The sequence below is a fragment of the Urocampus carinirostris genome, chromosome 1 (assembly GCF_059441175.1).
Source record: "Urocampus carinirostris isolate Australia breed hairy pipefish chromosome 1, RoL_Ucar_1.0, whole genome shotgun sequence".
In the NCBI taxonomy this organism is placed as follows: Eukaryota; Metazoa; Chordata; class Actinopteri; order Syngnathiformes; family Syngnathidae; genus Urocampus; species Urocampus carinirostris.
The window spans coordinates 75,722,386-75,746,469 of record NC_142349.1 but is presented as its reverse complement, the minus strand read 5'-3'; the positions used below and the strand labels follow the sequence as shown (position 1 = coordinate 75,746,469).

The 24,084-nt window shown below is 40.7% G+C and overlaps 2 protein-coding genes and 1 pseudogene across 4 annotated transcripts in view; all 3 read left to right on the top strand.

Moving 5' to 3' along the window:
• LOC148376968 (uncharacterized) overlaps positions 1-3,051 on the top strand; it is an 80,338-nt pseudogene extending 77,287 nt beyond the window's left edge. The window contains exon 2 of the transcript XR_015852463.1: positions 1,295-3,051. The product of XR_015852463.1 is annotated as an uncharacterized LOC148376968 (transcript). The remainder of the gene's footprint in view (positions 1-1,294) is intronic.
• The window catches only part of LOC148376966 (uncharacterized), a 58,205-nt gene that overhangs the window by 2,442 nt on the left and 31,679 nt on the right, over positions 1-24,084 (top strand). The window contains exon 1 of one of the 2 annotated variants that reach the window (XM_088351111.1): positions 21,386-21,624. The exons of the other annotated variant lie outside the window; for it this stretch is intronic. Coding sequence (XP_088207237.1) covers positions 21,504-21,624 — 121 coding nt within the window. The 5' untranslated portion in view covers positions 21,386-21,503. Of the gene's footprint in view, positions 1-21,385; positions 21,625-24,084 lie in introns of those variants that run through there. 2 annotated transcript variants of the gene reach the window in all.
• On the top strand, positions 6,765-18,604 carry LOC148376967 (uncharacterized). The gene is made up of 5 exons (XM_088354061.1): positions 6,765-7,025; positions 8,699-9,788; positions 12,077-12,246; positions 13,563-13,715; positions 16,493-18,604. The coding sequence occupies exons 1-5, from the start codon at positions 6,929-6,931 to the stop codon at positions 17,437-17,439; spliced, it is 2,457 nt and encodes an 818-aa protein (XP_088210187.1). The 5' UTR covers positions 6,765-6,928; the 3' UTR covers positions 17,440-18,604.

Here is a 24,084-nt window from a genome sequence, read left to right as displayed (position 1 = left end):
TTCTCTGTTCAAATACAGGTGATCCCAATCACCTGGGTCATTATCAAGCTCCCGCACAGCTTTCAAACAATCTTAAAATTTGCATCACCTGAGAAACCTCCAAAACATGCAGGACATGCGGCTCTTGAGGACCGGGTTGGCCACCCCTGGTCTGGTCGGACAACTTCGGAGCACGGCCGAATGTTTGATCGAAATGAACAACGTGTTTCGCTCTCATTTCGATTCTCTCCGCTCTCTAGTGTATAAGTTTTGGGGCGGGGCCGATATACGTCCTGCTTCTACAGTATCTATCTAACAAGAAATTAAAAGCGTAACCATGACCTGGCACTACACAGCATGTTAAAATATTACTTAACAAATAGAACAAATAGATAGATAGATAGATACTTTATTCATCCGCTTTGGGAAATTCACATTTCCAGCAGCTCCCTGAGCTGAGAACAGTACAATAATAAAGCCAAAAGAATACAATATACAAATACCCAGTGTGACGTGCAAATGCCCACTGTAGCGTGTTATATAGAGTAACTAAATAGTGCTACACAGAATACATATTGCAGTAAGATTCGGTAATATCCAATGTAACCACGGTGTACGTGTCCCACCAAAGATCCACATTCACGCTGGACTGGATGATGAGGTTTTTATTATTACAGTTTCTGCAAATGGATGAGTCACAACATTAGCTTTTTCTGCTGGGTCTGATCTCTTTGATCTCTTTGTAGTTATCTCTCGTAAGACTAACAACAAAGCATATCAAAGAGCTTTCTTTTCACTTTACAGAAAATACATTTTAGAATATCACAATACATTTTTACATCTTGTGTGGCAGCAGCGCTAGGAGCTACTATATTGTGTGACTGTATACGTGAGAAAATGTTATCAGCCAATTAAAGTCCTATCTCCTGAATAATACTTGTCATCTGATCAGCTACACCCTCAGAAACGTCACTTGTGCTCTGATTAAACATGTTTCAAAGATGTAAGTAAGTCAAAATCGCCTGCGTAACACGTCACTGTATAGCAGTTTTAAACCCAGAGAAACACTGACACGAAAATAGCGCCCCAGCCAGGCATAGGCAAAGTATGGGGTCTCCCCAAGGACAAAAACATGAACACCTGCTTCACCTGAAATGGAACTCCAAAACAATATACAGTGAAAGCACAGGTAAATAAATCACGTAATACCTAAATATGACGGTACAGCAATCATTCATATATTTATACATTTATTTCGGTATTATGTCATATATTTTGGATGATATGAAACCTATGCGTGTCTTGTGTCCCACAGATGTCAGTGAAGAATTCCTGTCTCCAGAGTTTTCTGACATTAAAAAGGAGGAGGAGGATGTGGAGCCTGATTGGGTTAAAGAGGAAGGACTTTTCACAGAATTGCCGGTGACTGAGACCATTTTAACTCCTGGGAGTCAGGTAAAACATGAAGAGAACTGGCAGGAGCCTCTAAGCAGCAGCTCCCGTCATCACGTGAAAACTAAAGATGAGGACACCTTCGACTCTACAGACACTGATGGCGCCGAACAGTCAGAAAGTGATAAAACATGTTCTCGATGTGGGGAAACGTTTGAATTCAAGTATCGTTTGAAGTTGCATATGAAAATCCACACAGGGGAGAAGCCTTTTTCCTGCTCAGTTTGCGGTCAAAAATTCAGCCAGAAAGGAAACTTAAAAACACACACAAGAATCCACTCTGCTGAGAAACCTTTTGTGTGCTCGGTCTGCGGTAAAAAGTTCACTGAGGGTGGGAACTTAAAAAAACACACAAGAACCCACACTGGTGAGAAACCTTTTGCCTGCAAAGTTTGTGGTAGAAAATTCAGCCAGAAAGGAAACTTAATAACACACACAAGAATCCACACTGGTGAGAAGCCTTTTGCCTGCTCAGTTTGCAGTCAAAAATTCAGCAGTAAAGAAAGTTTAAACAGACACACAAGTCTCCATACCAGTGAGAAGCCTTTTCCCTGCTCAGTTTGCGGCCAAAGATTCAGCTTGAAGAATGCCTTAAAAGACCACACAAGAATCCATACCGCAGAGAAACCCTTTTCGTGCTCAGTCTGCAATCAAAAATTCAGCTATAGAGAAAGCCTGAAAAGACACACAAGAATCCACACTGGCGAGAAGCCTTTTTCCTGCTCAGTGTGCGGTCAAAGATTCAGCGTTAAGCATGCACTAAAAGACCACACAAGAATCCACACAGCCGAGAAACCTTTTGCGTGCTCAGTTTGTGGTCAAAAATTCAGGCGTAAAGAAAGCTTAAAAAAACACACAAGAATCCACACTGGTGAAAAGCCTTTTTCCTGTTCATTTTGTGGTCAACAATTCAGCCATAAATCAATCTTAAAAAATCACATAAAAATCCACTCTGGCGAGAAGCCTTTTTCGTGCTCAGTTTGCGGTCAGAAATTCTCTGAGAGTGGGAACTTAAAAACACACATAAGACTCCACACTGGTGAGAAACCTTTTGCCTGCAAAGTTTGCGGTCAAAAATTTAGCATTCAAGGAAACTTGAAAAAACACTCAACGATCCACACTGGGGAGAAGCCTTTTGCTTGCCCAGTTTGCGGTCAAAGATTCAGCCGTAAATTTGCCTTAAAAGAACACTCAAGAATTCACACTGGTGAGAAGCCCTTCGCATGCTCAATCTGCAGTCAAAAATTCAGCCGTAAAGAAAGTTTAAAAAGACATACAAGAATCCATACCGGTGAGAAGCCGTTTTCCTGCTCAGTTTGCTTTCAAAGATTCAACCGTAAGCATGTCTTAAACGATCACACAAGAATCCACACTGCTAAGAAACCTTTTGCGTGCTCAGTTTGCAGTCAAAAATTTAGCCATAAAGAAAGCTTAAAAAGACACACAAGAATCCACACTGTCGAGAAACTTTTTTCCTGCTCAGTTTGCGGGCTGAAATTCTCGAGTCAGACCAGATCTCAGGGTCACAAATGTGCTGGTGAAAATAGCATTGATTCTTTTGGCCTGAAGAGGGATAGTTGCCACCAGGCTGTACTTGCCCGAGAAACACTGCATGAAATGGCGCCCCTGAGACCGTGGTGTTTAGGGATCCATCCACCCAACCAACCAACCAACCAACCACTCTGCTTGACATGATTTAAGTTCTTCCATTTACATTTAAGAAACCTACTACTGAATGTACAGATTTTTATTGTCATGTTTAAAACTTGTGATTCTGGTAGAATGAAGAAAAGAACACACTCTGAATCAGAGATTTAGGTTTTTGATAGCCCCTTCCGTCGGAGGTTCGTGTTTCCAGGATCGGATCAGGAAGGAATCACGCTCCTCCTCTTTCAGAAGACTCATTTTTTGGGAAAACACAAGAAGGAAACCACACATTGAACTGGTTGTGACATGAAACACACATTTAAATAGGATATTGAATAGAAGTGTGTCTTAAGTTTAATGTTGTTAGCTAGATGGCATGTGAGCAATAAGGATGACTTGGAATGTGGGAGGCAAGCTCTCTCCAAAATGAAACTTTGTAAACACAATGCGTCTGTAAAAAAGGAATGTGGGAGGCAAGACCATCTTTTGACCTTGAAGGCTCTTGCCTCTGAACTCCAAGTGGAATTGTAAAAGAAAACACTTATATCTTTATTTTTATAGTATACTTAATAAGAGTGCAAAAGTATAAGAGTTCATAAAAGTAAGAGTATAAAAGGCACATTTAGACCATAATTTCCCTTACAGTATACTCTTCATGTCATTTATATGTTTAAACTTTGTGCGTATACATAAGCATTCTTCATCCACAAAGAACTACAATCAAAAAAACAAGTGATATTGACAGTGTTAGGGAAAAAACTATTAAAAATGTAGCATTTACCGAATTGTTCAAATTAGTTATCTGACTCTATTAACCAAACACAAACTTCATTCTCCTAACAATGCATGCTCGTTTCTTAATGGGAAAATGAACAAAGATAGCCGGCAATTTCACACGGGGGCAGATTTATTTTCTTAAAGAATTTAACTAAGTGAATTCAATCGAATTCAGCCGAATTATTGTCAAATTAGTCTAATTAATCTTCGTCGAGCCTCCCTCTCATTCTCTGATCTGATCTTTCGTCTCTTCTTACGTCTTCTGTCTTCTGCCCACGTCTTTTCAAAAGCCAGCGCGTTGGAAGTAAGTATAAAAGACCCGAGACTGGGACGGAGATTTGTCTTCCGATAAGACAACGATCCAAAACATAAAGCAAAAGCTACAATGGAATGGTTCACCAAAAACCATATCAAGGTGTTAGAATGGCCAAGTCAAAGTCCAGACCTCAATCCAATTGAGAATCTGTGGAAACAACTGAAAACTGCTGTCCACAAACGCTTTCCATCCGACTTCACTGAGCTTGAGCTGTTTTGTAAGGAGGAATGGGCAAAAATTTCAGTTTCTCCATGTGCGAGAATGATAGAAACATACCCCGAGCGACTTGCAGCTGTCATCGCAGCTAAAGGTGGCGCTACAAAGTATTAACTCTATGGGACTGAATCATTTTGGGGGGAGCCTTACGAATCCAACTCAATCCACTCAGACTCGCTCTCTCTATCTTTCTTGGTCCTCTCTCCTTCTTTGTCTCTTTTTTACACTCTTGTCTCTCATTTTCTCTATCCCTCTCTTTCCTACTCTCTCCCCACCTCCCTCACTCTCTTTTCCCCCTTTTTGCGTTTTACTCTGTCTTTCTCTCTTTCTATCTGTCCCTACTTTTCTCTCCCTTCTACTCTCCTCTCTCTGTTCTTCTTAGGGCAGGCGACTTCGAGAGCAACCCTGGTCCCCCGGTCCAAATGCCAGTGGTGCTTTCGAACCGTTCGCTGCGACCACACCCCGATCACCTGTACTACCTGCCCACGGGGCTTCCGTAAATCATGCACCGGCCTGTCCGAACGTACTAAGGACTTCAGAGGCTTCGTCTGCTTGGTTTGCTTGGGTCGCATCCCGTCAGGCCTGGCGGCACAGGACAGTCACGGCCCCCTCTCCTTCGGAGAACTACGGAGCCTCCCACGAGCGAGCCTAGCGCTACTAAGGATGACCTTAGGCGCCTTAAGTGACTCGATGACGACAGCAGCTGAACACAAACAATGACAGCAGTGACGTAAAGTTCTACTCTTCTTCTTCAAAGGCATCTATCTCTTTGGTGCTCTATCGCCCCCTAGCATCACATCCACGTCACCGTTCCATTGTGATGTGTTGTTGGCGCCTTCCTGCGTCACAGAGGCTCCTCTTGCGTCAGTCCTTGTCCCAGTCCCTGCTGTTTTCCGTAAACATCATTCTCCACTTGGTTACATTGACCTCGCTCCACAACTCAGCCAGTGACTATTTTTTGCTTTTGAATGTCATTTGTATTTGATCGTATAAAATCCTTCAATATCTATGCATCTATCTACCTACCTTGGTCACATCCCTTCAAGAGGGGTGATCGACAGCAAGACAAACACATACAATAACAAAGAAAATAAAAAAGGAAAAAGTAGAGAAAAAAACACAAAAATATTGACCATGGCCAACCCAAATGCCCAAACACCCAAACAAGTTAAGTACCTCAGCATCCAAGTTGGTCATATTTTTTGCGTAGGCTCAACAGAGGAGGATGCTTTCTATCCCCAACAAAATGGACCTCTCCATCCACTAAACATGCGGGTCTTTGGCATTCTCTCACGGCTCCCTGCCAAAAATGTCCAATAATGACAAATCATATGAATTCTGTTGGACAGAACTGGAAAGTAAATGCAGTTTTCCATAACGTCCACATGATGGCAATAATATATCATGTACGGTACATTGAAGTGAATCGGGACCTTAATCCATAGTTGTGCAATAAAACAGCAAAATTGTTTTTAAATTACAATTTGACAGTATAGTACAGAAGTCCATCCAGCCGTTATCTGCACCGCTTATCCTCAGTAGGGTCGCGGGGGGTGCTGGAGCCCATCCTAGCTGTCTTCGGGCAGTGGACAGGGGACACCCTGAACTGGTTTCCAGTCAGTCGCAGGGCACACAGGGACAGACAACTCTCTTATTCCCACTATGGGACAATTTGTACCGGACAATTAACCTGACATGCATGTATTTGGAATGTGGGAGAAAACCCAAGCAAGCACAGGGAGAACATGCAAACTCCACATAGGAAGGTTTGATCTCATGACCTCAGAACTGTGCCGCACACACGCTAACCACTGCGCTGCCGTGCTGCCCCTAGTACAGAAGTGATTTGTTAAAAAAATAAAGGTATTAAAAAAATCTTCTTTTATTTGTTGAACAAATACACGTGCCTGTAAATTGAGTTTGCTCCTTAGTAACAAATAAATAATTGAACGTGAACTTAATAATGTTTTATCCTTCACAGGCTTTGACCCTTGTGAAAAATGAGGGATTACTGTATTATTATATTATAATTTGATAGTACAGAAGTACTTTTATTTTTTTAACAAATACTCGAGCCTGTAAAATCAGTTTGTTCTTTCGTTTTAAGGTGTAATAGACTACTGAATAAATAGGCTTTTACTACCGCGGGACCTTGTGGGAAAGCTACCTACTGATAAACGAGGGATTAATGTAAAAACAGGTTTCAAAATAATATGTCGTATAAACAGAAACAGTGAATATGGTGCTTTATATAGTGTTTAAGAAGCAAGAAAACCAAATCTATTTAAAATGTTTTTTTTTTATTGTTTTAGCTAATGCAAGTATATTTGAAAAGTTTAGATACGATTGCAATGCTTTTAGAACAGTGACCGGAAGTTGGCTCCATTTCCGGTGATGAAAACGGAAGAGAACACATCCTGATCCACATTCTAAGTGGAAAATTCTCGGCAGTGTGTTTTTTCTACTGGAGCCAGTATCACGCGGTGTTTCTATCCACCCACGAGGAAAAGGGTCGTTGAAACCTGCGAGAGAGGAAAAGGAATGTTGAAAAGGGAGCTTCCAAATCCCAAAGAGGAGATCGGGTTACCGCTACAAAATGGCTGTTTGCAAGCAGCTTCGAGTTGTGTTCAAATAGCAGGTTGGTCACTTATTTCCTACTTTCTAACCTTTTATATAATATCCTTCGAAATCGTATTCCCTTTTTGGACACACATCGGAGGGGACATGGGGATAATAGCGTCAAACTGAATTTTACGATGAGCGGCCATCTTGGCCGCTTTAAGCATTTTGTATTAGTGATGTGTCGTGCGCGAACGAAGCGGCCTTATGAGCCGACTCCCCGCCAATGAAGAGCCGCTTGCCTTCAAAACGCCCCCCCCCCCCCTTGTGATTGGCCAATATGCATTTTTCTTCAGAGATTCTATAATTTGTTGAGCACACCCACTTTTAAAATTGTTCTGTATTTAATCTTGATTTGTAGATCGGTAAAAAAAAAATCAGGAACCAGGCATTTTAAAGTTTTTTTTTTAAAAGGAAATGTTATTCTTTAGTTCATTTGTTGTTGCATTGAAAAGTCAATGTCTTTAAATGAGATTTTGCTGTGTTGTGCGATGTGTGTGTATCGCCCTTACAGCAACTGTTTATCTAGAGTAAATAAGTTACTGGGTTTAAATCCTAATCACATGACATCATCCAGGCAACCTTAGTAATGGCGGCCATACCGGTTGGGTGTCAACCGGTACGTTTGCCTCGATATTGGTGCGATTGACAATCGAACTATCGTGATCAGAACTCTAGTTTGGCTGTCGTTTCAAGTTCCGAGCTAAGTTACGACAACAAACGTTCACTGATGTACAAATGAGACCCATACGCACTAGAAAAAGGACGTGGCGTAAGGATCAACTGGTATGGACTTTTCAGGACTTTTAGGGAAAAAACTATATCATTACAAATGTAGCATTTACCTAATTGTTCGAGTTAGGTATCTGACTTCATTAACCAAACACAAACTTTATTCTCCTAACAATGCATGCTCGTTTCTTAATTTTAGTGGAAAATATTGACAAGAGACAGGCATTTTCACACGGGGGCAGATTTATTTTCTTTAAGTATTTAGCTAAGTGAATTCCATCGAATTTTGCCAAATTATTGTCGAATTAGTCTAATTAGTCTTCATCGAGCCTCCCATCTCTCATCTCTGCTCCCGTCTCTAATCTGATCCCCCGTCTCTCTCCTCCGTCTTCCGTCTTTTTGACACGTCGGGGCATCGGCCACCCTCCATGGGACGTGCTGACTCCTCCCATGGGCGTTGTGACTCCTCCTCCCATGGGCGCGCCGCCGCCTCGCCGAAGGGCGTCACGGATGTTTGTCCTTGTGTGTCTGGCCTTCTCCCGTCAGCACTCACAGGAATTCTGTTATCAAAAGACGTCTGATGCATTCCACACAGCCTAACCTTCTAATGTACCTTAAAAGAAAAACAGTCAGTGAATCTCTCTACTGCATCAAACTGACTACATGTACTTATTTTGTAGTCAATTTTATAATATTGGTTATAGTCAAATGTATAAAATCTTTCAGGACCGATACCGATCATTAGTATTAAGATGAGGCCGATATTTGCAGCCCATATACATACATTTGTTGTAAAAGTTGAAAAAATGGCGCAAGAATCATGCAAAAAAGAAACAAAGAATAACACTTTACGTAGAGGAGAAATGCAGATGCCCTCACCTTAACAAACCCATTATTTTGGTATTTTGTCGTGTATTTTGGATGGTCCCGTCCAAACCGTGTGTGTCTTGTGTCCCACAGATGTCAGTGAAAATTTCCTTCCTCCAGAGTTTCCTGACATTAAAAAGGAGGAGGAGGATGTGGAGCCTGTTTGTGTTAAAGAGGAGGAACATTTCACAGAGTTACTTGCGGCCGGGGTCCCTTCTGCCGCAGAGGAACAAGGTCAACATGGAGAGGAAAACTGTCAGGAGCCTCCAAAAAGCAACTCCCGTCAACACGTGGACGATGACTACGAGTCCGACGAACAGTCGGAAGGTGATAAAACATGTTCTCGGTGTGGGACAACATTTAAGCACAAGTGTTATCTGAGGTTGCATATGAGAATCCACACAGGTGAGAAACCGTTTATGTGCTCTGTTTGTGGTCAAAAATTCAGCCGGAAGCATGCCTTAGAATACCACACAAGAATCCACACTGGGGAGAAGCCTTTTTCCTGCTCAATTTGTGGCGACAAATTCAGACATAAGGAACACTTAAAATCACACACGAGAACCCACACCGGCGAGAAACCATTTTCCTGCTCAATTTGTGGTGATAAATTCAGACAGAGGGCCCACTTAAAAATACATACAACAGCCCACACTTCCGAGAAGGCTTTTTCCTGCTCAATTTGTGGTGAGAAATTTCGACAAAAGGGAAACTTAAAATCACATGCAAGAATCCACACTGGCGAGAAGCCTTTTACCTGTTCAGTTTGTGGTCGAATATTCGGCTGGAAGAATGCCTTAAAAAAACACACGATTCTCCATACTGGGGAGAAGCCTTTTTCCTGCTCAGTTTGCGGACAAAGATTCAGCCGAAAGCATGTCTTAGAAGACCACACCAGAATCCACACTGGCGAGAAGCCTTTTTCCTGCTCAATCTGTGGTGAAAATTTCAGACAGAAGGCAAACCTAAACTCACACACGAGAACCCACACTGGTGAGAAGCCTTTTTCCTGTTCAATTTGTGATGAAAAATTCAGCCAGAAAGAACACCTCAAAAGACACACAAGAATCCATACTGATGAGAAGCCCTTTTCCTGCTCAGCTTGCGGTTTGAGATTCTCAAGTCAAGCCAGAGCTCAGGATCACACCTGTGCTGGTGAAACTAGCATTGGTCACTCTGCTTGATATGCTTTCATTTCTTTCATTAAAGTGTAAATTAATCAACCACCGAACGTTCAGATTTGTGTGCTCTTGGTACAAAAACGTTTTGTGTTTGGACATGTCTGTATAGAATATATATATGGTGCTTCTTCATACAAGCTTACTTTGTTCCCGGTTCGTGCTCGAATTGATTGTGAAGAAGCGAATTTTGAACATATGAAAACATTGAAAACATATTCATCTGTTTTGGTCTCCAGAAAGCATCCAAGTTAAATAGCCGTGAAACACATCTTCATTATCACTTAAAATTCACGATTTTGTCTCACATTTAGGCGCTGTGCATTGAAATATTCTTTTATCGTATCTAATATACATTATTTTCAAATGTGGATTCCTCTTAAGTTTATTTTAAATTTCTCTTGTTTTTATGTTTGCCTTTTTATCCTGACATTTTATTTATCTTATTTTACTCATGTAAGTTTTTATTACGCGTCTATCCTGGAGTGCTGCGTCCAATCTCTTTGTAAACAATGTTCTCTGTGTTTTTATCAATGACAGTAAAGACATTTCTGATTGTGGATGCATGAATACATGTTATTATTTGTTGAGTTGACAAAATTAAGAAGACCTTTTCCAAGATTTATTTTAAATCTGAATGTGATTGAATTTACCCACAATGAATACTTTTTTTTACCTGTAATTTAAGCGACATGAGTTTTAATGTGAATTTTATTATCTTGCATCACTGTTGGGTCTAAAGAGACCACTGATGTGTGGGAGAGCTATGAAAATTAGCTAACTCTAGAAGGAAATTCAGGCAAAGACTTGTTTTTTTCAACAACTGCAGCTGGAGAAGAAGCGCTGGAGGAACGGATAATTTACTCGCTCTCGTCTTGCTGGTCACGCTCCTTCTGGCTTTTCCCCAGTCTGCCTTTGTGTTTTATTGAAATAAGAAAACATGGAAAAGTACTGGTATGTTGAGACAAAAGGCAAAAGTCCACTCCCCTTGAAAAGTACCAATACCTTCAAACAAAGACAGGAAGACTGAGAGACGCCAAAAGAGAACATCAAACTAATTAGAAATACACACCTTTAGCAAATAAGTTTAAGCCTACTTTACATATCCCCCTGTTGTGGATTTCTAAACTTCAAAGGACATACAACCTTGCGGCTTTAAATAAATCATTAAAGGAATCACAACAGGGTGGCAGTCGCCCTGGTTTATTCCTGGACGCTGGCTATTTCAGCTGAAAATGAAAATCTCCATTCTGATCCCTGCTTAACTATTCCACGACAGAAGCTTAATGCTTATAAGGATTTCTCCTTTTCATTTTGTCTCCTAAAATAAAATTTAAATTATTCCAAACAGTCCATATGGACTTTATACTAACTTCCTCTATGTGGTTATTAATTATCAATTGTGTACAACCGATATACGTTTATCAATCTTCCTCATATATGCAAACATTTTCATTAACAAGACTCTAATATGACTTCAAGCAGACGTATAGTCTTGAATGTCCTTTGTGTTCCAGTTTTGATGACGGCCTTGACGCTTGCCCCACCATTCATGTGACGATCACTCGTAATCCACTGCATCAAAAATAGTTTTCCAAAATCTGTCCATATAAAAAAATAAATGAGATGACACCATTGTCATCGTTAGTTCCATTGCAACTGGTTGGAAACCGGTTCAGGGTATCCCCTGCCCACTGCACGAAGACAGCTGGGATGTACTCCAGCACCCCCGCGACCTGACTGAGGGTAAGCGGCGCAGACAATGGATGAATGGATGTCTTGTAAAATTTTCAGCTGTGTCCCCCATCATAGCTAACATTATTTTATGCATCTTTGTACAGAGTCCATTGACTTTCAAAAAATGTCTTTTCTTTTAAGTGGAAATTAGAAATCTGCTAAATCAATCATGCTTACATATTGGGATGTATTGGTAATCAGCTTGGCTATTCAATAGCCTAAATTTATGCTCTAAATTAAATGACCATGTAGAAATTATCTGAGCTATATCATTTCTTATCCATTTATCCTCCATGCAATTCCATTTTTAAATTCTCATGAGCTGTATCAAGATTAATGAATCTGTCCTTTTTAAATTAATCGATCCTGAGAAAGATCATATGAATCTGCTCCTCGTTGTCGTTTGAAAACGCTCTTCCCATAGGATAGGCAAATTGTTTCTTATTTTAACCAAACTATAAATCAACATTTGTTACGTACTTGTTGATCGTTTGTCAATTGTAACACGCTCGTTCTTAAACATTTACGATATTACTCATCTCATAATCTTTTGCAGCTCCTCTTATCACTTTTCCTCCTACGCACCAAAACAAAGCAAACTTTTCCTTCACTTGAATGTCCAGACCATGCAGGTCTTCACAGGGGTTCCTAAACTCATGACCTCATTACCCTGCCACGGACGCGCTAACCACTTCGCCGCCGTGCCGCCTGCAAATGTTCAACCAAGTGAAATTCTAAACTATCACACTGCCTAAACATCAAAAAAACTCAAAAAATGCCAAATACAACTTGATGTATTTTTTGCATGCTTCAAAAAGCAGTGGGACTCAATATAAAACCTCATCTCATTAGCTTTACCGCTTATCCTCAATAGGGTCGCGGGGGTACTGGAGCCCATCCCAGCAATCATCAGGCAGTGGGCAGGGGACACCCTGAACCGGTTGCTAGCCAATCGCAGGGCACACAGGGACAGACCACTCGCTCGCTCATTCACACCTAGGGACAATTTGGACCGGCCAATCCACCTGAAATGCATGTCTTTGGAATGTCGGAGGAAACCCACGCAAGCACGGGGAGAACATACAAACTCCGCACAGGAAGTCCGGTAGCTGGATTTGAACCCACACAGGAGGTTTCCAAGACCTTAGAACTGTGCCGCACACGCGCTAACCACTGCGCCGCCGTGCTGCTTTCAATATAAAACATGAGCAATCTAAATCTTGTTTCATATAACGTACATGGGCTGAACCACCCCGTTAAGAGAAAGAAGATATTGAATCAACTCAAAACATTGCAAAGCTCAGTAGCTTTATTACAAGAGACACATTTGACAGAGATTGAACATAAGAAATTAAAAAGAGAATGGGTTACCCAGGTGTAACAACTGATAAGAAAATTTCAAGCAATCGTTGAGAGCACCGCCTAGTGGACACATTTCAGACTACTTCTCCCTTCTCACTTGATTTGCGACCTGAATAGTAATGGGAATTTCTTCTCTTTTTAGAGAAGCGGCTTTTTCGGCTCGGCTCACTAAAACGGGCAGGCTCCTTTCGCCTCCAGCGGGCACTTCGGATTCAATACATGGATTAAAGACACCAAAACATTTTTTTGTTTGTTTTCAAATATATTCGAAATAAATATGAAATATGATGCCCCAAATAAAATCACTTTCAAAATGTTTATGTTACAATGTTATCATAGCCTTTTGTTTCAAAATAAATTGAACTTTTGCCTCGTTTAAACTTTTGCATGGATCATACGAAGAAAAACACACAAGAGAAAACGACACTCGTATTGACCAGTTGAGAAATCGAGAGAGAGAGCATTTCGAAGGGAGTCGACTCATTAAGCCGCTTCGTTCTCCAACAACACAGCAGAGTGGAACTGTCAGATGGTATGATGCTAGGGGGCGATAGAGCACCAAAGAGATAGATGCCATCCGAGAAGAAGAGAAGAACCACACATCACTGTTGGCATTGTCTGCGCCTTCGTCGTGTTTCGCTCCAGTCGTGTGCAGAATTTAACTCCATCTAACTGCATTTAACTCTGTACAAGAGTTTTAAAGGTGGCTAAAATGTGCGAGAGATGGAAAGGAAATTTGAAAGAGGAGCTTCAAGATGACAAGGAGCGAGAAGATCGACGGCTAAACCAAGTTAGCATTAGCAAGGAGCTACGATTCGTGTTAAACAGAGAAGGTTGGTCACTTTTATTTCCTTAACATTTTTTATTTTACTTCTGTTAGCCTCTGAATTTTTGATTGTCATCGCTATTGGCCAAGTGCAAGCTTTTCTTTACGGTGATCAGCCCTTGACAATCATAAAGGACTGTTGAAGGAAAAAATACGTCATGACCAATTCGGGTCCAAAAAATCTTCAGCCAATTGTGACCGATTTCAATGTGATTGACACATTGGTTGGCCAATCAAAACCCAACGTAGATGAACGCAAAGCCAATCTTAATTCATTTTTTACGCATCATTATTACCGGCAAGTCTGTACAATCGTGGATTTCCTTCTAGAAAGAGAAATCTTACATTAAAAATCTCTTTCACACTCTTGATTATAAGGCGCTTCCCGTACGCTATTACAGGGAAGACCATTTTGGACATAAGTGGCACCTGACTGTAAGCCGTATGTGCCCACATTGAAATATTTAAGATATTGAGAAGACAGAGCTGCGCCCCTGCACAGTAGTATTGCCCTTTACACATTGGTTAACTGCTGTTAAAAGTATCGGTAAAACTTATTTAAACCTCATATTTTTAGAATATGATATAATGAAATTGTGAATGTATTTAATTGCTGTTAAAAGTGTTGATTAAAAACTCATATTGTTGGGATATGATATACAGTGGGACCTCGCTACTTCGCGCATCGACGTTCGCGGCTTCAGAGCTTCGCGGCTTCAGAGCTTTGCGGCCTGTAATAGTTTAAAAAAAAATAATATATATATATATATATATATATATATAATGAAATGAAATGTTTACTTAAGGTATTGTTGGATACATTAATCAAAAATGACACAAAGAAAAAAACTAATGCTGAGAGTGAGCATGGCCAAATAGGGTCACCTTACGCCCCCTCCCCTAAGAAAATTTGACAAATCTATTTCTGCCAACCTTTGCTTAAAAGTTTGCACCGTATTTGCACTAATAACCCGGTCAGGCAAAAAATTCCAAATTTTTGGTATCCTGAAAGAAATCAAGTTTCCATGCAAGTTGCTGGTAGGTCTAGGCACCCGTAACTTCTATCTGTGACCACGTAAACCATCAACACGACAGAACTCAAAAAATGGATCGAAAGGCACATCCATCATTCCATGCAGTACTTTGAACACAAAAATGAAATCATATCGAATTCTGCGGAGCTCCAAAAAGTCCAAGTTCGGTCTTTGTAGTCTTTCCGGATATGACAAGTTGTGCATCCCAGGTATCCGCTTCGTATTCCGACGTTGAAGGGACGACATACGTTCCATCGCAGGTTGTGGAGGAGTACACACGCCTTGACCAGGACCCTCACAGTATATATATATATATATATATATATATATATTTTTTTTTTTAATTTTTTAATTTTTTTTTTTTTCTAGGGGCTACTTCGCAGATTTTCACTTTTAGCGGGTGGTTTTGGTAACCATTAACTGCGATAACCGAGGTCCCACCGTCATGAAATTGTGTGTTTAATTGCTGTTAAAGATAAAAAAATGTTAAAACATCATATTGTCAAATATAGCGAAATTGTGAATATGCTTAATTGCTGTTAAGATTGTTGAGAAAAATTGTTCAAACCTCACATTGTTTGTTTGCTGTTAATAGTGTCAATGAAATTGTTCAAATCCCCCCCAAAATAAGATATTTACAAAGAAAGAGTGCACACAAAAGGAGTTTTTATAATATAAGGTACCCTAATCCCTTGACATTCCGCCGATGGGCGGAAGGACCTTTAATAAACAAATGCGTGTCTGTACGATGTCACTGAAATACGCCATATTAGTGGAAAGCTTAAACTCTTGAGATTCAAAATATGGTGACCATTTCTAAATACACTCCCCAGAGAAACACCAGTCTGAAACTAAAGACCTGAAAACTATAAAGCTAAACTCACTATAAACTCACCATTACGTCCCTTGGTCGTCTTCACCTTCTTGGCTTCGTTACATGAGGGCAATTCATAGAATCCAACTGTGTGTTTATTCCAAGCCACACGATCATGCTTACGGATTCAAAATAATCCGCATGAAACATTTCTGCTTCGTTGGATGTTGCTTCTTGCAATTCGTCTGTTTTGACACATTATTGCTGGAAATGTGAATTGAATTTCCCTTCGGGGATGAATAAAGTATCTATCTAATCTATCTCTATCTCTATCTCTATCTCTCTCTCTCTCTCTCTCTCTCTCTCTTCGTTTACAACAGACTCGCAAAATGATTCTCAATATGACTGTCAGCGTTCCCTTTTCGTTTGACACCTTTGCCATGATTAAGGTCTGTTTCATGCAAAAAGCACCAACTTACATTAAACTTGCGTCTTCCTTGACACATATATTCGACGTGTCTCACTCTTACCCTTCACTGCATGGACGCCCCCTGGAGGTCGCTAAAAGAATGCACAAATTGGCCGCATCGTTGCAAAGTTGAAAGCTTTGGGGGGGAAATTAGCGTCTTATCGTCCGAATTTTACGGTATGTAACATTGTGCATTGTCTATCACTGACAGAAGAATTGGAATCAGTCTTTCAAAGCTGAGCACTTTGTGTTCCTAAATGTCGATATTCAGTAGCGACCGATGATATCTATGTTTTTGTTATAGACATTTTAATTGAGGTTCTGTGTCGTTTCTGTCTCCATTGGTTAGAATTATTACATGAATGCAATATAGATTATATATTTATACATTTTGCCATTTATGTGTTTTGGTATTATATTTTATATTATGGATGATGTGAAATCTATGTGTGTCTTGTGTCCCACAGATGTCAGTGAAGAATGCCTGTCTCCAGAGTCTCCTGATATTAAAAAGGAGGAGGAGGATGTGGAGCTTGTTTGTGTTAAAGAGGAGGGACTTTTCACAGAGTTGCTTGTCACTGAGACCATTTTAACTCCTGGGAGTCAGGTAAAACATGAAGAAAACTGGCAGGAGCCTGCAAGCATCAACTCCCGTCAACACGTGAAAAATGATGAGGAGAACACGTCTGACTCTGCAGACACTGATGGCGACAAACAGTCAGAAGGTGATAAAACATGTTCTCAGTGTGGGGAAACGTTTCAATTCAAGTATCATTTGAAGTTGCATATGGTAGTCCACAATGGTGAAAAGCCTTTTTCCTGCTCAGTTTGCAGTAAAAAATTCAGCCATGAAAAAAGCTTAAAAAGACACACAAAAACCCACACTGGTGAGAAGCCTTTCTCCTGCTTATTTTGTGGTGAATCATTCAACCGGAAAGATCAATTAAAACCACATACAAGAATCCACACTGGGGAGAAGCCTTTTTCCTGTTCAGTCTGTGGTCTAAAATTCAACCGTAAATCAAACCTGAATAATCACACAAGAACCCACACTGGTGAAAAGCCTTTTTCCTGCAAAGTTTGTGGTAAAAAGTTCAGCCACAAAGTAAGTTTGAAAAGCCACGCTATAACCCACACTGATGAGAAGCCTTTCTCCTGCTCAATTTGCGGTAAAAATTTCAGAGAAAAAAGACATTTGAAAAACCACTCTACAACCCACACTAGCGAAAAGCCCTTCTCCTGCTCCTTTTGTGGTAAATCATTCAGCCTGAAGGCATACTTAAAAATACACACAAGAATCCACACCGGTGAGAAGTCTTTTTCTTGCTCAGCTTGCGGTCTTAGCTACTCAAGTCTAGCCAAAGCTCAGGATCACACGTGTGCCGGAGAAAATGGCATCGGTCACCCTGCTTGATATATCATTTGTTGCATTTACATTTCAAACTCTACCCTTGAATGTACAGATATGTGTACTCTTCATGTCTTATCAACTCAATAACATATCTCTCCATACACACGCATTTTAGTTATATGTGTGTGATTATGTATGTATATATATGTATATATATGTTTTTGTATGTATATATATGATTATGTGTGTATATACATATATATATACGGTAAATTCTGGACTATAGAGCGCACCTGATTATAAGCCGCACCCACCATTTTTCAGGTGATTTGCTACTTTTGTACTTACACAAACCGCACCAATGTATAAGCCGCGCGTGCCCGCATTAATACTTGTGACACAATTACAAGTTTAACCCAGACCGGGCTGCAAGTTCCACGATTGTAACTACATAGATGGTACACAATTCTAGAACCACAGTTGGCTTCACAATTGGAAAATGATACCCTTAATTAACGTATGATGCAGACTTGTAAAGTCCGGGTCCCGTTGAAAGTAATCCAAGGAAACAAAATGTATATTTCCAAAGTTAAGGGTAGGAAAAATATATATCCATTATTGTTTGCTGCGACAACAGACAGATCTACCGGTAACTCGGCTTTACCCCAATTCCCATCAGCCCGCGTTTGCTCCGCCCCTTCTTTTTGATTCGTCCGCATAACAGAATAAATCTCTAAAATAAATACATTACAAAAATATACAGTTACAAATACATATTATACACGGTTACACATATTTACGAAGAAAGACAGTACACAGAGAGAGTTTTCAAAGCTTTAATAATAATAATATAACTTTCATCCCAAACCGTGCCTTTGAAAGGTACCAACACGCTAGTAGGATCACGCTCGCAATGTATCAAACGTGCCTGTCAAGAAAAAGCATCCCATAATTAAGAAATTCATGGTAGATCGTCCTCAATTCCCTCCTCGTAACTATCGCCATCAAGAGCATCCGAGCATCTTTCTCATTATCGGAACGTACCTTAACTTTACAGACTTTGTACGCTTAAACTTAGAAGTTGCGATCTTTCTTGGCGCACGTATTCTACTGGTCTTAATCTTACCTTATACTCCAGCGCCGCTGGTGGCTGTTGGAAAAATTCCATAAATTGGCCGCTTCACTGAATAAGCCGCAGGGATGAACATTTGGGAAAAAAGTAGCGGCTTATAGTCCGGAATTTACTGTATATATATGTTTATGTATATGTGTATTTTGGAAAAAAGACTACGTTTGATTTATCAATTGCAATTTGTATGTGATTTTCGATTTTTAATAAAGCGCATTTTCTATGCTAGTAACAAAATGATAACTATAGAGCTACAATTCAAAACAGAATTGCAGTTGAAAAAATTGTTCTTATTGTCTTTACACAGGTGTACCAATATTGGAGGGCTTCTCCTTTCAGAGTAACAAAGCGTTTTAGAGAGCGACTGGCTCAGCAAGTTCTTGGTGTTGATTTAAATACAAGAGTCACAAATGTTTCCTATGAGTTGTAGCTCCTGGTCATCCGTTTCTCAGTCAAATCCAAGACGTGACAATAATCCATGGAATGCATTCTGGTAATAACCTTCATTGGGCTCTGTTGACTTTCCTTAGAGTCTAATTCAATTGATGAATTTCTTTTTAATTAACCGCGTTGTACGTGTCCCACCAAAGATCCACATTCACACTGGACTGGATGATGAGGTTTTTATTATTACAGTTTCTGCAAATGGATGAGTCACAACATTAGCTTTTTTTTCTGCTGGGTCAGATCTCTTTGATCTCTTTGTAGTACTCTGGTAAAACTGACAACAAAGCATATCAAAGAGCTTTCTTTTCACTTTACAGAAAATACATTTTAGAATATCACAATACATGTATAAATCTTTGCATTTTAACAAGATACTTTTAGCAAGAGATCGTATAGTGGATTTTTAACGTTTACAATGAATTCAACATGTTTTTCTTTACTCTGAATTTTAACCAACATCATCCCTTTTTTTAATGTATATGAAAAATAGGAATAAAAACAATAATGAGTATAAAAATGGGTACAATTTACCTGCAAATGGATGAGTCACAACATTAGCTTTTTTTTCTGCTGGGTCAGATCTCTTTGATCTCTACAAGGGGAATTAATATTTAGTAAAACAGAAACAAAACGAAAATAAACCTAAACAGCTTGACAATATCAATCACATTACTATGCATGTTGAGAGATTTGTCAGCTGGGGTTATAAAGTTAAAAATTAACTTATTTTGTGGAGCACCAAAAGATATGTCTTACCTTTGTAGTACTCTGGTAAAACTGACAACAAACCCCGCCTCCTGGTCACATGTTAGAAGCCAAAACCAAACCCCACCCCATACCAGCAGATGGCACTGTTGTTGCGATTTCAAAAAGTTTCGTATGACATCCTCGTGGTTTTGCAAGAGAAGTTGAGAAAAAAAGAGAGTTTTTCGGCGAGGATGCAGTTGTGTGCCTGCCCACCCCGGCTGTTAGACTTACAGCATACACCAGTCCATCTCAATTGTGCATACATTGCTCGAAAACTTTGCAATGCCTCTATTGGCAAGTGACCTGCCATACCACCCTGAGAACGCTCGAGCTCGGAAGCTAAGCAGTGTCGGGCCTGGTTAGTTCTTGGGTGGGAGACCCCTTGGGAATACCAGATGCCATAAATCGGTTATTTGGCGCACGCTCTGCTGTGACAGCACTGACTATCCCTCTGGTACAGTCGGCGGAAATTAATTTTTCTGATGGGACCAAATAAATTGATTTATTATCATTAAAAGTTGCTTCTGATTGGCCGGCGCTTTCAAAACCTGAACTGTGACGATCTTGGTTGTCCGCACACTTCATCACTCAAAGAACAAGTCAAGTTAAGTCATGTTTATTTGCATAGCCCTTAATCACAAAGAGTCTCAAAAGGCTGCAAAGATCAAAGACTATTGCAAAGTACAGACTATTATGACGCCATCCCCTGATCTAAAACCTACACGAGGGTAAATAATACACAGATATTGTCAACATAAAGTAGAAGTTATTCATATGCTATAGAATAGAAGTGTGTTCAAGCCTGGATTTAAACATTTTCACTGAGGTTGCAGATCGAATCACAGGGGGAAGAGCATTCCACAGCACTGGCGCCCGGATGGAGAATGCTCTCGAACCCGCGGATCCCTTCTTGGCTCTTGGCATCACTAGTCGAGCGGCATTTTTGTAAAGTAGGCTTAATCGTATTTGCTCAAAAGTGTATATCTAATCAGATTGTATGGCCCTTTTCGGCTTCTCCGAGTTTTCCTGTTACTTTGTTTAAAAGTTTTGGTACTGTTCCAGGGGGAGGGTCAGAGGGAGTTTCTTTTCCTGTTTCTTTGTCTCAGAAAAATGCAATTCAATTTGAGAAAGAGAGACAAGGAAGAAAGAGAGAAAGAGAAAATGAAGGAGAAAGGTAATTAAATATTTAAGATAATTTGTTGAAAATTAAGTGAATACCATTGAATACCATTGATTGGGACAAATAACTTGAATTGTGTCAAATTTAGATTCATAAAATGGAGGGTAAGTTGATAGAGAATGTAAGGATTGTTCTTTATGTAGTCAATTTGGCCAACAAATTAGTGACATTGAAATTGGAAAGACCAATGGAAAACCAAATGGATCGTGGATCGAACCATGGACAAAACAGTATGAGTTTGATGGGAAACTCACAAAGCTATCGGTTAAAAAGTTGAAGGATAAATTAGAGTTAGAGGAATGCATCACTCCAATATTGAGTTAATAACAATCACAGAGGATAATCACACGCAGTCAGACCAAGAAGAGAGCGAGAGAGCATTTCGAAGGGAGCCGGCTCATTAACTCCTTTCGTTCGCCAACAACACAGCAGAGTGGAACTGTGAGATAGTGCTAGGGGGCGATAGAGCACCAAAGAGATGGATGCCATCCGAGAAGAAGAGAAGAACCACACATCACTGCCGCCATTGTCTGCGGTTTCCTGGTGTTTCGCCTCAATCGTGTGCAGAATTTAACTCCATCTAACTGCATTTGACTCTGTACAAAAGTTTTAAAGGTGGCTAAAATGTGCGAGGGATGGAAAGGAAATTTGAAAGAGGAGCTTCAAGATGACAATGAGCGAGAAGATGGACGGCTAAACCGAGTTAGCATTCGCAAGGAGCTACGATTCGTGTTGAACGGAGCAGGTTGGTCACTTTTATTTCAATAACATTTTCACTTCTTTGAGTCTCTGACCTTTGGATTGTCATCGCTCTTGGCCAAGTGCAAGCTTTTATACAGTTATCAGCCCTTGACACCCAATGAAGGCCTGTTTAAGGAAAAGGAAAAAAAAAACGTCATAACCAATTCGGGTCCAAAAAATCTTTAGCCAATCGTGACCGATTTTAATGTGATTGACACATTGGTTGGCCAATCAATTCCCAACGTAGATATGTACACATTTACGGTGAGTATTGAAATCAAAGATGAATACAAAGCCAATCTTGATTCATTCTTACGCATCATTATTGCCGGCAAGTCTGTACAATCGTGAATTTCCTTCTAGGAAGAGAAATCTAATATTAAAAACCTCTTTCACAATGTATATTAATCGGCTAAAGTAAAATACACAAGTTGTATGGGCTGTCAACTGGTCGTCTCCAAATGTGTAAAATACAATGATTAGTTTTTTAGATTGTGATCAAATTTGACTAGGTGTAATGGGTAAGGTTTCAAGCTATTGTCCCACTTGTTTTCCAGCTAATAATCCTTTGGTACACTTCTGCAGGCAAACATTGCAAAAACCTTCGATTCCTGTGTCTGTCCCAGATAGGATGACTCGATGTCAGGAGCACTTGCAGTGATTATTTTCGTCGGGGACAAAACATCAGAGTCTTATCTTTCAAAAGAGAATCAAATCGTCCATCTTCTTAAAACGGTTCAAGAACAGCCTTTCATTTACTTTGTCTCTTGGATTGGCAAATTTTACAGGAACGGTAAGGGGTTGAAGAAATGCAATCAAGAAATCTGATTTTTTAAAGTCTTTTATTTTGAGGATTCCCAAAAACATCAAGATGGAAGGTGCATATTTCTGCGTGTTTCTCATCTGGGCAAAAAAATGAGTGCAATAACACACATCATGCATTTTTACTAATAAAACTGAAACCTTCTGGAATCATAATATAATACAGATTAAGTTTGAATTCTGAGCAAATGCCAAATGAGTCAGTGCGAGCGTAAAGTAACTGAATTACGCTGAGGTAAAAGTGAAATGAAAAGATCTGCATTTCTCTAGCGCTTTTCAAGTCAATGACTTCCCAAAGCGCTTTACATTGTGCTTCACATTTCCAAATAGCGGCCGTGATCTCTGCAGCCATGTAAGGCGCTAACCTGCTTATTGGGGGTAATTGGGGGTTCAATGTCTTACCCAAGGACACTTCGACATGTAACACGGACAAGCCGGGATTCGAACTGGGATCCCTTAATCCTAAAACGATCGCTCTACCTCCTGAGCTACTGCCGCTGTTGTATGGCAAAGAATTTGACATTTTTTGAGCAGTATTCGAGTCGGTTTTATAAAGAACAGACCGTTAGTCGTATTATACAATGTTGTAATATGTATTGCACCTGACTAGAAGTGCAATACCAATAAAAGGTAAACAATATAGCGAGGTGCGCACCCTCCTCAAACACCGCAAGAGCGCCTTCAGGTCTGGAGACAAGGCTCTTTACAGCGTGGCCAGGGCTGACCTGAAGAGAGGCATTGAGGACGCAAAGGCAGCCTACATGAGGAGGATCGAGCACCTCTTCGCTGGAAATGACTGGAGGAGGATGTGGCAGGGTCTTCAACACATCACAAACTTCAGAGGCAACAACCTGGCAACTGTTGGGGCTGATGCTTCGCAAGCTGCGGATCTTAATCAGTTCTTTGCTCGCTTTGAAGCTGGAAGGCCACAAACGGCCACATCACACCCACTAACAACCAGCAGTAACACACTCACACTTCAGGAGCATGAAGTAAGGCGTGTGCTGAAAACTGTTAACCCCAGGAGGGCAGCTGGCCCGGATGGAGTACCAGCCAGGGTACTCGGGGACTGTGCCGATCTGCTGGCTGGGGTCTTCACCGCCATCTTCAACCGGTCCCTATCACAGGCTACCGTCCTACCCTGCTTCAAAACCTCCACCATCATTCCCATCCCCAAGAAATCAGCAGTGGAAAGCCGTAACGACTACAGGCCTGTCGCTCTTACGCCTGTGGTCATAAAGTCCTTCGAGAGGTTGGTGTCCCAGCACATCAAGGACTCCCTGCCACCCACACTGGACCCCCACCAGTTTGCCTACAGGGAAAACCGCTCCACTGCCATAAACACAGCACTTCACACCACGCTGAGACACCTGGACCACCGGGGGAGCTTTGTCAGGATGCTCTTTGTGGACTTCAGCTCAGCCTTCAATACTATTATCCCGGAGATCCTGGTGGAAAAAACTCTCTCACCTAGGACTCTCTTCCTCCATCTGCCACTGGATAATGGACTTCCTTTCAAACCGCCCACAGTCCGTGAAACTCTGCAACCACGTCACTCCCACCCTGACACTGAGCACTGGCTCCCCTTTAGGATGTGTACTGAGCCCCCTGCTTTTCACCCTCTACACCTCCAACTGCTCAC